General features: G+C 38.7%; 1 protein-coding gene across 2 annotated transcripts in view; it reads left to right on the top strand.

The window, feature by feature from the left end:
* Positions 1-12,464, top strand: part of DIPK2A (divergent protein kinase domain 2A) — a 46,633-nt gene extending 34,169 nt beyond the window's left edge. For both annotated transcript variants that reach the window (XM_079765521.1, XM_079765522.1), the window contains exons 2-3: positions 5,460-5,763; positions 9,145-12,464. In XM_079765521.1, coding sequence (XP_079621647.1) covers positions 5,460-5,763; positions 9,145-9,476 — 636 coding nt within the window. In that variant the 3' untranslated portion in view covers positions 9,477-12,464. The remainder of the gene's footprint in view (positions 1-5,459; positions 5,764-9,144) is intronic.
* The last annotated feature ends 201 nt before the right edge of the window (positions 12,465-12,665 follow it).

The following is a 12,665-nucleotide window of genomic DNA, read 5'->3' as shown; positions in this document are numbered from 1 at the left end:
CAAGCCATTTTGAAAACCTGATTGTAAGATTTGGTTTAAAATTTTAAGTGTGGACTGCAGTAAACATTTTATACTATTACTGTATTTTATAATCTTGTGGGAGTTTGGTAATCAGAAGAAAGAAGTTTCGTTTCTTATTGTTCAACATACTTAAGAAATCCAAGCCATAAAGTCTTAAAATTTTGCCTCAAACTGCTGGACCATGGTAATTTTGGTTCTACGTCAGGATTGTATTTTTGGTATTTTATTTACTCCTCACCTGAGGATATGTTTTATTGATTTTAGAGAGAGAGGAAGGGGGTAGGAGAGAGAAACATCAATTGGTTGCCTTCCATATGCACCCTGATTGAGGGTGGAACTGGCAACCTAGGTGTACAGAGTGACACTCCAACCAGCTGAGTCACCCAACTGGCGCTAAGCCATGATCGTTTTAAATCCTATATAATAAAAGGCTAATATGCAAATAGACCAACCGGCAGAACAACCAAACAACCGGTCGCTATGACGTGCACTAACCACCAAGGGGCATGCGTGGAATATGGTGGGCGTCAGCAGCAGGCGGCAGAGAGCGGAACATGGCAGGCGTCGGCTGTGATGGGTTGGTGCAGCAGGTGAGCGGGGGCACCAGACCAAGGCGGGGCACCTGTCACTGTCATGTGGGCGAGCCTCTGGTGGTTACTGAAAATTCTTAACTCCTGCACGTCGTGGTCCCACCTGGCACTCGTACCTGCTGCTGGCACCGGCCCCACTCACACCCACTGCCAGCGCTGGAGCTGCCACTGGCACCCGCTGCTGGCGCTCGCCCTGATCCCTCGGTGCCATAAGTGGGTGAGAGCGGCAGCTGCCAGTCCCGATCGCCCCTCATGGCTTCTCCACCTCCACCTGCTCCTGAGGTATGATTGGGGCCAGCAGCCGCCCCTCGCAACCGCTGCTGGCAACGGCCCCGCTTGCACCTGTTGCCAGTGCCCGACGTTGCCCCAATCCCTTGCCGCTGTCAGCGGGTGCGAGCGGCAGCTGCCGGGCCCAGTCACCCCTCAGGGCTTCTCCACCTCCCCCTTCTCCTGAGGCGCTATCAGGGCAGCAGACGCCGCTCGCACCCGCTGGCACCAGCCCCAATAGTTCTGTGCCACCAGCGGGTGCCAGCGGAGCCGGCGCCATCAGCACGTGGGAGCAGCGGCAGTGGGAGCAAGGCTGCTGGCAGACGGGACCGGGGCCGTGGTGGTATGGCCCGGGTAGGGGTGTGGAGGATGGGCCAAGACCCGCCCCTGTGCCCACCGCAGCCTCACAGCCCACAGTTCCTTTCAAGGTGCACAAATTCGTGCACTGGGCCCCTAGTATAATTATACTTACGTTGGCTTCTTGGAGCATTTTCTTTGCACTACATACAATGTTTTTAGTAGAATTCTGTTCTCATTAATGAAATCTGGTGATTTTGATTATACAATGAAAAATCTTGTCATCTGAGCAAGTAGTGCAAATTCATTTATTAAAGTTCTTCTAAAAGATTTAGGTAGCAAACTATATGGAAGAATTGTAGTGCCCTTCTTAAAATGAGGAGTAACAGGATTTCAGTTAACATTATCAGAAATCACTATCTATATATATAAAAGGCTAATATGCATAGTGTCCCCGCGGGAGTTCGACTGGGAGACCGGGAGTTCTGTCGCTCACTGTGATGTGCACTGACCACCAGGGGGTGGAGCAGAATGAAGGACGGCCCCGGCCGGCAGCCGGGGAAGGGAGGCCCCTGGCTGGCAGCTGAAAGAAAGGCCCTGGTCGGCAGCCAGAAGGCCCCGATGGGCCCTGATCGCCAGCCAGGCCTAGGAACCCTACTCATGCATGAATTTCATGCACTGGGCCTCTAATCTGAATATAAAGTTGCTCAGTGTGACATTTATTCATATATGTTATCTTCTATCTGGGACTTGGGTAATGAAGTGTATATGTAACTGTGTTTTGCCAGTTGGAAAGGCTCCAAAAACAAGGAGACATTTGTACACGTGCAGATGTTGGCAGGGTCCCCTTTTTCCTGTTGTCAAAGGCCATTTTGTTTTCACAAAGATATGTCTGTAATCTGTTTTACAATGTGGCATGTGAATAATACACCAAAATTAACGGAGGAGTGCTTTGTTTTACTTTTTGCATGTTAAAACTATATAATATTATATATTTACTTACTTTTATTGATTTTATTTTTATGCCAGTGACTTTATACATGAAAACTTCTGGAAAACAGTTAATCTTTTGTAAACATTTTGTCTAACTAAATTTTCAAGGTCGTGTAAATAATTAAGTTGGGAGGAAAAGTTGAAAATATCGTGGTTAGCAAACAGTTTTTGCACTTCACATTAGACAGGAGGCAATCTGTCACTTTTCACAATGCCCTAAAAAAAGAAAATCCTCAGGTATAAGATTAAAAATGTGTTTTCTCCTAATTACTAAAGAATCAGTAAATATTTTCTCTGAACAGAAATTAAATCAATTCAGCTACTATATTTAAAGATTCATACTGTCATATCTAAATTTTTAATTTATATAATTAGTGTTTTATCACAAAACTGAAGATGTTAAAATAAAAAATAAAAAAAGTTATATATAAAACTAGTTGTGTGCTGATTGAATGGAAAAGATACACAAATGAAACTAGGTAATTATTTGGATGCAGTTGAGTTTTTTAAATCTTTTTGTTTTAAATTGATAAAAATTTTAATGTAAAACTTAAGTTTTGTCAATTTTATAAAAGCTAGGGCAAAAATTAATATTACTTATTTTCTTAAGAAATTCAAGAAGAAAAGCCTCATCTCCAGCTCTCTTAACACATGTGGATTGTTTAATGTTTATCAATAGAAATAGGCACATTTCTATTCTGCAGTGTTTTCTGTGCAGTACTGGTATGAACATCATTTTCTCAGAATTTTTTTTTCCAATTTAAGAAAGGTGTTAGGCTGAAGGAATGGCTCTTAAGACATACCTTGCCCTAGCTGGTTTGGCTTAGTGGTTAGAGCATTGGCCTGCAGACTGAAGGGTCCTGGGTTTGAGTCCGGTCAAGGGCACATGCCCGGGTTGTAGGCTCAATCCCCAGTAGGGGCTGTGTAGGAGGCAGCCAATCAATAATTCTCTTCTCATCATTGGTGTTTCTGTCTCTCTCTCCCTCTCCCTTCCTCTCTGAAATCAATAAAAATATATTTAAAAAACGAACAAACAAATAAAACATACCTCCTCCGGTCATATGATTTTCCAAGAAGTTCTTTAAAATATTACTTCCCATCCTTTTGTTGGTGGGCATTTTAGCACTAGAAAGTACCTCAGATAAAGCCTATCGTTTTATTTAATTTGAAAATAATTGTTCATGGTCATGGAAGGTTTCTGTTTTAGGACTTTAATCCTCCCATTAGTTATAATAAAATCTGCTAGAAAACCTTGCTAAGATAGGAGAATAAATAATTTCAAAGTTGGCCTAAAGGTGAACAGGAAATATATTATTGTATAAGGGAAAGAAGAGTAACTTGGTACCAAAGGGACTTGGAATAGAGAAAGACACTTCCCAGAATCCTCTGAATTCCACCCCTAGAATCTGCACCACTTCTCAGTAACTAACACTTATTATATTCATAACTAGAGGCCCGATGCATGGATTCGTGCACCGGTGGGGTCCCTCGGCCTGGCCTGCACCCTCTCGTGATCCGGGACCCCACCGGTGCACGATCAGGCCAGGAGGACCGCGGGAGGGCGTGTCCGGCCCGTCTCACCCAGTCCCCATCTGCTGGACCGCAGCAGCAAGCTAACCTAGCAGTAGGAGCGTCTGCCCCCTAGTGGTCAGTGCCCATCATATCTACCAGTCGAATGGTCACTTAGGCTTTTATGTATATAGACTAGAGGCCCGGTGCATGAAATTTAAGTGCAGGTAGGGTCCCTAGGCCTGGCCTGCGATCAGGGCCATCTTTCCCGGCTGCCCGCAGCCAGCCCCGCCCCCGCCACCACCCACCCCTGGTTCCCTGTTCGCCATCGGGTGATTGGTGCCAGGGGAAGGGACCAACAGGTTAGCTGTTCTTGCCCGCTCACCAGCCCCGCCCCCACTGCCGTCGACCTCTGTGTGTGGGGCGGGGGCCTTGGCCTGGCGCCCTCTGTGTCCCCTGCCACCCACCCCCATCCCTGTTTGTCATCAGGCGATCGGAGCTTACTGGCCAGGGAAAGGGACCGAGAAGTGTCAGTGCCCCTCATAATGACTGGTCCAGAGGTAGTTCTGGTCCTCCTGCTGTTAGGGTGAATTTGCATATTACCCTTTTATTATATAGGATAGATTATTTGTTTGGTATCTGTCTTCTCTTCTAACGTCTTTATTTTAGAGACTCTGTTCACTGTTATTGCCAGCCGGAGCACAGTGCCTAGTGCCTGGTGCGTGGTAAATACATGCTGACTAATAGACCTGCAGTGCTGTCCCTTCAAAAGAAAGGATTGGTTGATTGTCCTTACGTACATAAAAAAGATAAAGGAAACATAAAATACTTTTAAATTTGCTAATAAAGTAAGTGTCTTTTGTTTTGTTGTTTGGTCAATTTGGACTGAGATTTTAATAAGCAATACTTTTTTTTTAGCTTTATAATGAAAAGCTATTAAAAAAATTTTTTTCAGAACCATAGTATAAGTATTGTTGTATTGTACCCTGAATCTCACAAAGGATGCCTCAAAAAGTTGAATTATGGAGTCATTTATTAAAGGCCGGTGGCTACGAGGGGCAACATGCTCCAGATCTCGCAGCCCCAAAAAGCTCGCCACATCCGGCTTATATTGGCAGAATATCACAAAGGTATCGATTACATCTTTGGGTTTGGAATGAGAAACCTGGTTTGCACAAAGCAGTTACAGAAGTGAAATTGAGCAAGTTAGTTATCTATAAAGATTAAGTATAGTTTTGGGTCTACGGATCACTGAATCAACAGAAACACATTATCTGGAGCCACTAAAGCAATTTAGAATAATTGTGCTGTCCAGATTCCGGGACCACTGAGTCAACTGAAACTCATTATCTGTAGCTACTGAGGCAATTTAGGGTAATTGAGCTGTCCTGGTTCCCAGAAGAATGTGCTTTGATAACCAGTGAGATCACAATCAATGGGATATTCAAATGACCATCAATGGAGTATTCAATCGATTGGGATAGCATACATAAGTTCAGAAAATCAAAATAACTTTTCTATTGTTTTAGCAAGCAAATAAGTACAGAAGCCAAACAGCAGGGTTAAAGTTAAAGTTAAAAACTGCAGTTTCTACCTGAGATGATTGCTACCATACTTCAGTATGAGTTAGAAAAGAAATGACATTTCTCTCTGCTGAACTATTGACTACAACAAGAAATTCCAAGCTCATGTCTAGTAGCAATCTCTACTAAAACGATCTGGGGATAGATTTAGGATATCTTCATCAGAATCGCTTATAATATTAAGATAATTCTTTTGTAGAGTTTTCCATCTGATGAAGGTTGGCCATTTGCAAAGTACCTTGGAGCTTGTGGAAGAATGGTGGCTGTAAATTATGTTGGAGAAGAACTGTGGAGCTACTTTAATGCACCATGGGAAAAACGAGTTGACCTGGCTTGGCAATTAATGGAAATAGCAGAGCAGCTTACTAACAATGACTTTGAATTTGCACTCTACCTCCTGGACGTCAGCTTTGACAATTTTGCAGTTGGTCCTAGAGATGGGAAGGTAATCATTGTGGATGCTGAAAATGTTTTGGTTGCTGACAAAAGGTTAATTAGACAAAGTAAGTATATAACTTTTAGACTTGTTTTTGTATCTGTTTTTTCCTCTGTCAAAATAATGTTTACATTTATATGAAGGAAGTCTTTCATCTTCTTCTTAGATGGCAACCTTACATCTTTCTTTGTTTTATTTGACCAGTATCAGTAAACAAATACTGATTTATTATACATGTCCTTAGTCACAGCTTCTCCATATTTAGTAAAATATCCTGTTGGTTCAATCAGATACGCTCTGAGTGTGCATGTACACATGTCTTTTTCCACACAGTCTGCTGTTTTCTGAGCATTAGGAGTCTAATGCAAAATTAAGTTTTATGTACTCACAGGCTCCCAGAAAGGCTGTGCTGCTCTTGGGAAGGCCTTACTTTCCCAAGATATTCTATGTTCCATTGTTCTGTGGGGTCCCTACAGTGTTTTTTTCTTTTCTTTTCTTTTCATTAGCACTGTAAATCTCTAGCTTTGGTTTGACATTATTACACCTCACCCAAAACTTTACTCTCCATTTCTTTGTGAACTCTTCAAAGTGTAGGTGGGCAGAGTGTCTGAAATGTTTTTAAAATTAAATGCCATAGGAATTTTAAAACACTGGGGACAATACCTATAGTTCTATAACTAACCTACTTAGTAAAGAGAAATTGAAGGGTCGTTGCTTCATGGTGAGAGTCTTAATATTTTTAATTCCCTCCTCTCCCTTTATATGAGGATCTTCTCATGTACAGAGACCAACATTTGTGGCACCTGGGGAATGTAGTGAATGTAACAGCAATCTATAAAGTTGACACTCCTCCATGATCCTAGCTTGATCCTGTTAAATACTATTTGGTTTTCCCAGTGCCTTGTTCTATTCGACACTCAGCAGACTAGTTTCTGGTTGTATCCTGACTGCCCTGTAGATCCACCCACAGGATGGACACCCTGCTGGAGGCTTCATTCCCACTTTCTTCTCCTGCATGTGTGAATGCAGCAGCAGCTTGCACCATGCTTTTCTTTTTTAAAGTACACAAGTCAATGGTTTTTATTATATTCACAGAGTTGTACAACTTGCCTTAATTTTTAAAGTATTCATTCCAATGTTTGTAAAAAAAATTTTTAATTGATTCTAGAGAGAGGAAGGGAGAAAGAGAGAGAGAGAGAGAGAGAGAGAGAGAGAGAGAGAGAGAGAGAGAAAAACATTGATGTGAGAAACATTGATTGGCTGCCTCCTATATGTGCCCCCACCAGGAATCGAACCCATCACCTTTCAGTGTAAAGAATGACACTCCAACCAACTTAGCCACACCGGCCAGGGCTAAAATTTAAAAAAAAAAAAAAAATTCTTGATGTAAACATTCCTGGGATACATGTTACAATTTTATACCAACTAATTCCTGACTTGGAATGAATACAACCCTACAGCTTCTCTATTCTTACCTTTCATACAAAGAGCATTACTCCTGTGCTTTTTTAGGCATGCCTACTTCTTTTCAAAAGGTTCTTGTAGGCTGTCTGAATAGCCACTTTGCAAATGGCCATATCTATTTATTTACCCTCTTTCCTGAGCTCTTTCTAGTAAATTGCCTGTATTTTTATCCTTCACAGGGAAATGGAGATTTTGATGTGGCACCCTTTTACTAGTACCTTCTAAGCAGTAAAAACAATACATACTCAATGCCTCTTCAGACACAGTAAAAAACCTTCTTTGAGAATCTGCTGCATCAGCTATCTTCTTTAACTTCCTACCCTCCTTAAAATCCAGTTTCTCTTACCTTCCCATAAGCAAGTTTGTTGCTTTTCAGCTGTTTTTAAAATCTGCCTATCTCTGCTTCCTGAGTCTCCATTCATTCCTCAACCATTAAAATCTCTCTTAGAAATCAGCATTACCATTAGCAACCACCTAATTGGCCAATTCCTGAAGTCACTGATTAGTAAAAACTTCATGAAATTCTTTACTCCTTTGGTTTCCTTCTACTTACATAGTTCCTTTTTAAAAACATAAATCTGATCTTATCATTTCCTTGCTTAATACTTTTAATGATTTCCCATTGTTCTTCAAGTAAAATTCAAATTCCTCCCCAGGGCCTGATCTGTATGACTTGACCTTATTCTGCTTCATTTTTAATATCGCTCTGACCATTGTTGCCCTTGATGCCTCAGCCAAAGTGGCCTTTTGGTTTCTTGAATGAACCTTTCCACTTCTGGGTTTCCCATATTCAGTTTTCTCTGCCCAAAATGCCACATCTCTCTTCTATATGCTGCTAGGTACTTGTCCTTCAAGCCTTAGCTCTAAGAGAGACTTGACTGTTAACTCTAAGAGAGACTTGACTGCTATATCTAACAGTAAAGAAGGTTGTTTTTTTCATAAGTCTTTCTACTGTTAAAAACTCCTGTTTCCTTCATAGCATTTCCTACAGTTTATGATAATGTTTATTTACTTGCTTAGTTTCTATTTCACATACTCGATTGTAAGCCAGTGAGGATAGGAGCCATGTATATGATGTTTTGTTTACCATTGGACACCCTGCTTGCCATAGAGCAGGGATTCAAATAATTACTTGCTGAATGAATGAGTTTCTTTCACTAACATCTCTACCTGAATATCTCATAACCACTTTATATTTACTTTATATATATAAAATATTAACACTGTTATATTAATAGTGTCTAGGTTTTCATCTAATTAGGACCTTAAACTTTACTCATACACTTACCTGTTAATTTTTGTCTCAAATGTTTCTACAACCTGGCTTTTTTCTTCTTCTTCTTTTTTTTTCTTTTTTTTCCTGGACCTCCTTTAGTTGCTGTCATCATGTTACTCCCTCCAGTCTTCAGCCTAGAGATATCTTTCTGTAAAACAAATCATGGCCTTGACCACACAATGTAGAACTTATTTCTCTAGCCTCTGCTATAACTCCTTCCCAGGTACCTGTCTCACACTCTCAGGTGAGAACTTAACAGTTTCCTGAACTAGCTGGACCAGTCCCTTAGGTCCATGCCTTCGCACATACTGTACCCTGGGCCTAGAATGCTGCTTTCTCTCTCTCTCTTTTTTTCAAGGCTTGCTTATATTTTAAGGCCTAAATCAGATGTTCTCTCTGCAGCCTTCTACAACCCCAGACAGAAGTAGTGCTTCCTCTGTATTCCTGTGCCATACTACTGTATGCCACTTCACATGGTAGAAGGTTTCCCTCTAGACTGAACTCTGCAGTAGTACCTGGTTTGATCCTCTGGTTGGCACGGATGTGCTCCCAATAAATCTTTATGTGAGTTAATGTACGTAAATGTTTAAAATTATAATACAATTTTAAGAGCAAATACTATGTTAATTAGGGTATTGTCAAATTTTGGGAATCAATAAAAACTCTTAAAAATGTATTTTCCTCTTTCTGCTTTTCCTCCTTTTACAGATAAACCTGAAAATTGGGATGTATGGTATGAAAGTAAATTTGATGATTGTGATAAGGAGGCTTGCTTATCATTTTCAAAAGAAATTCTTTGTGCTCGTGCTACTGTGGACCACAATTATTATGCTGTTTGTCAGAACCTCTTATCCAGACATGCCACCTGGCGTGGCACATCTGGAGGACTCCTTCACGATCCACCAAGTGAAATTGCCAAAGATGGCCGGCTAGAGGCCTTGCTGGATGAGTGCGCCAACCCAAAGAAACGCTACGGCAGATTCCAGGCTGCAAAAGAACTGCGTGAATATCTAGCACAATTGAGTAACAATGTGAGGTAGTCTATGGTGAACTTTTTTTTCCCTCCATTTAAATAGCACTGGCTAATACTAAACCACCAAAAACTATCTAGAAAAAAGAAACTTGGAAGTAATACTTTCAGAGGATGACAAACGTGCACTGATAAATCTTATGGTGAACTTTTCTTTTCTCCATTTAAATAGCACTGGCTAATACTAAACCACCAAAAACTACCTGGAAAAAAGAAACTTGGAAGTAATACTTTCAGAGGATGACAAACGTGCACTGATACATCTCATGTTAACATTCATCAAAATAAGACATTACTTCAAAAACCATATGATTGTTTTGCAGATCTTTTTGTTCTTACACTTTGGAAACTTGAGCTATCCTTGACTACTTTGCCCCCTTGAATGCCTGAGTGCATTAATCAATATTGTCAAGCTATTAGAAATGAATCTGATAGTTACATTGGCTTGTGTATCAAAGGGTACTTGGTATACTTGACTTAGTTTGCATTAGTATCATGATTTTGTGAATCTCTTACATTTACTTTGAATGTCACGTTAGATTGGCCTGTTTTATAGGCTACTTTTTCCTTCCTAAATTTTTTTCTATTTTTATGTTTTTCTTTCACTGTACGTATTCATTTAAATTTGGACTAGTTTTAATTCAGTGCTATGCAGTACATGTTAACTGTTAGGGCAGGATTTCTAGGTTTACTGTGTTTTTTCAGGAAGCTGAATATTTTATTATGTAAATACTTTTCTTCCCACTTTCTGTGTTTTCACCATTGCATGAGCTCATTTAAGGTTATTTAACAATTATATCACTCTGTGCCGGTAATTAGAAGTGTACACTAAACATGAAGTTGGCATATGTTGCTAAATGTCATTTTGTCCTTTAAAAAGCTTTAAGAAGAGTGTGTTAGTAGTTTTCACCTTGATGTTAATTTTGACAGGAAAATATAACCCCAATATTTTTTAAATGCTAACTAGTCTAAGATAGTAATGCATATGCCAAAGAAATATTAGACATATTCCCATGGTTTAAATTTAAAATTGGTCCTATTTATAATATGTTCTTTGTCATTATTAAATTCAAATATCCATGGTTATTTTTTTATCTTGAAAATTTAAGCTACTGCTTCCCAGCATAGGCTACTTAAAGATATTCTAACTTTTATTCATTGGTAGTTTTGCAAAAATTAACATGGTGTCACCATTTGAGTCTAATCAGGCCTCATGACTTTTTATTAATGAATGGACTAATAATACTGTAGCCAGTCTGCCCAACATTGTCTTCATTACCCAATTGTTAAACATCAAAACATAAAAAATTAAGTAGGTGGATAAAAATTAACAAATATATGAAATTTGTGGGCTCTCTTAAAAAGTTATAATTGATATATTGACTATCACTAACTGATATGTTTTTGTTTGAAATCATTACTTTGTGTATGGCAAAGTTTGGTGTAGTGTGCAGTATTTAGTTTTAGTTCTAGTTCTAGACTGACCTTATTATTTATTAATCAGAAAGTGATTAAAATATGCACAACCAAAGCCAGGTTTTTCTTCTGTTTTTCATGCATTTAGCAACTATTTATTGAGCCTCAGCTCTGTGCCAGGAATATTACTAGCTGCCACACACTGTCTAAACATGACATGGTTAAGTAACTTTACAATGATGATCAAATATTTTTATGTAGGTATTTCTTAAATTAGGATGCTGCTGCTTTCATGTTATTTTATTATTGTGATGGAAATTCTACTTGTACCATCTATAACCGTGTTGCTATAAAAAGAGCAGGATGTTCTTAATAAAGGTAATTCCAGTTTAAAACTGGAAGAAGGGTAAGATTTCTTCATTGTAAAATAGATTGCAATGTGTTAACTTTTACACATCAGTACATTACATATATCGACTAGCCTTCAAACATTCAGTGCTGGAAATTTTACTATGCTGACGTTTTGCAACTTAGGAAAACTTTTGAGGGGAATAGGTAAAATTACTTGTCAGACATTCAAGCCTTTCACTCAAAACTTCAAACAAAATAATACATTTTCAAAACGGAGCACCTTTTATATTTGATAAGTCTTCATTACCAATCTTAGAATGCCAGTCACAGAAAGGTTGTCTTTCTGTGGCTTAGCAAACATTTATCTTACTTTTGGGAAGTGATTGTGATTGCAGAATAGGAAGTGAGAAAACAGCTGCCTGCAATCATAGCTGCATGAGGGAGTTTTGTAAAACTGTCATTTCCTTGTAAAATTATGTAGAATTTTCTTCAGAAAGTTGAGAAGGTAGTAAAAGAGGAATTTAACAGGGAAAATTATGTATGTGAAAAGCAATAAATTTTTGTTCACTTTGCTATCAAGATATTCACTATCAGATATTTATTATATAGCAGCAATTTATATTTTTAATCATTGCCCATTAATAGATGCAGTAAAATATTTTTGAATCAGACATTTGGGGTTTTTATGTGCATTAAAGTTGTCTTTTGTACTGTAAGTTACTGTTTAATTTGAATAATTTACCAGAACTGTCTCCCTGTGCCTTTACAATATAAAGTTGTTTCTGCAACTTTAATGCTCTTAATAAAGAATACTTTAAGAATCACACTTGTCAAACTATCTCTTAACTTCAAATACCCAAATTTTTCTTGAGTGGAAAGTGAGGTTGTATAGATGTTATTTTTTCCCCTGCATGTATTTTGATATAATTTTCAGAAACTATCTGTGTGGGTGTGGTTTTTCTGTAATCATGACATTTTTAACTTTTACCACTAAAATGGTATTAAACTATATCATAGAATTTTTCAAATGTATACAAAAGAATAATATAAGGAACAATAGTGTAACTATGGTTAATACTAACTCCAAAACATGTGGCCAAACTTGTTTCTGTACCTCAACTTACTTGCCTCTAGCTTAGGTTACGAAAATCTGAGATACTTGAGTTGAGTGTTTTATACATTAGGCAGTCTCCAACAAAACCACAATGTATTTCACATCTAAAAAATTAACAGTAACACCTCAATATCACTAAAGCAGAAAAACTCAAATACTACTGGTGGTGTCTAAAAAGCAACTGCAAGTATTTGATGACGAATAAGCATGATAACAAAAATGGATTGTAACAGTTTAAATATGTAAATTATTCATTCAAAATGATAATAGCAATAAGAAAACAAAATTAGTCATCTTTGGAAGGATATTGAGGAATTA

This window comes from Cnephaeus nilssonii, assembly GCF_951640355.1.
Source record: "Cnephaeus nilssonii genome assembly, chromosome: 3".
NCBI lineage: Eukaryota > Metazoa > Chordata > Mammalia > Chiroptera > Vespertilionidae > Cnephaeus > Cnephaeus nilssonii.
This window is presented reverse-complemented; position numbering and strand designations above follow the sequence as displayed.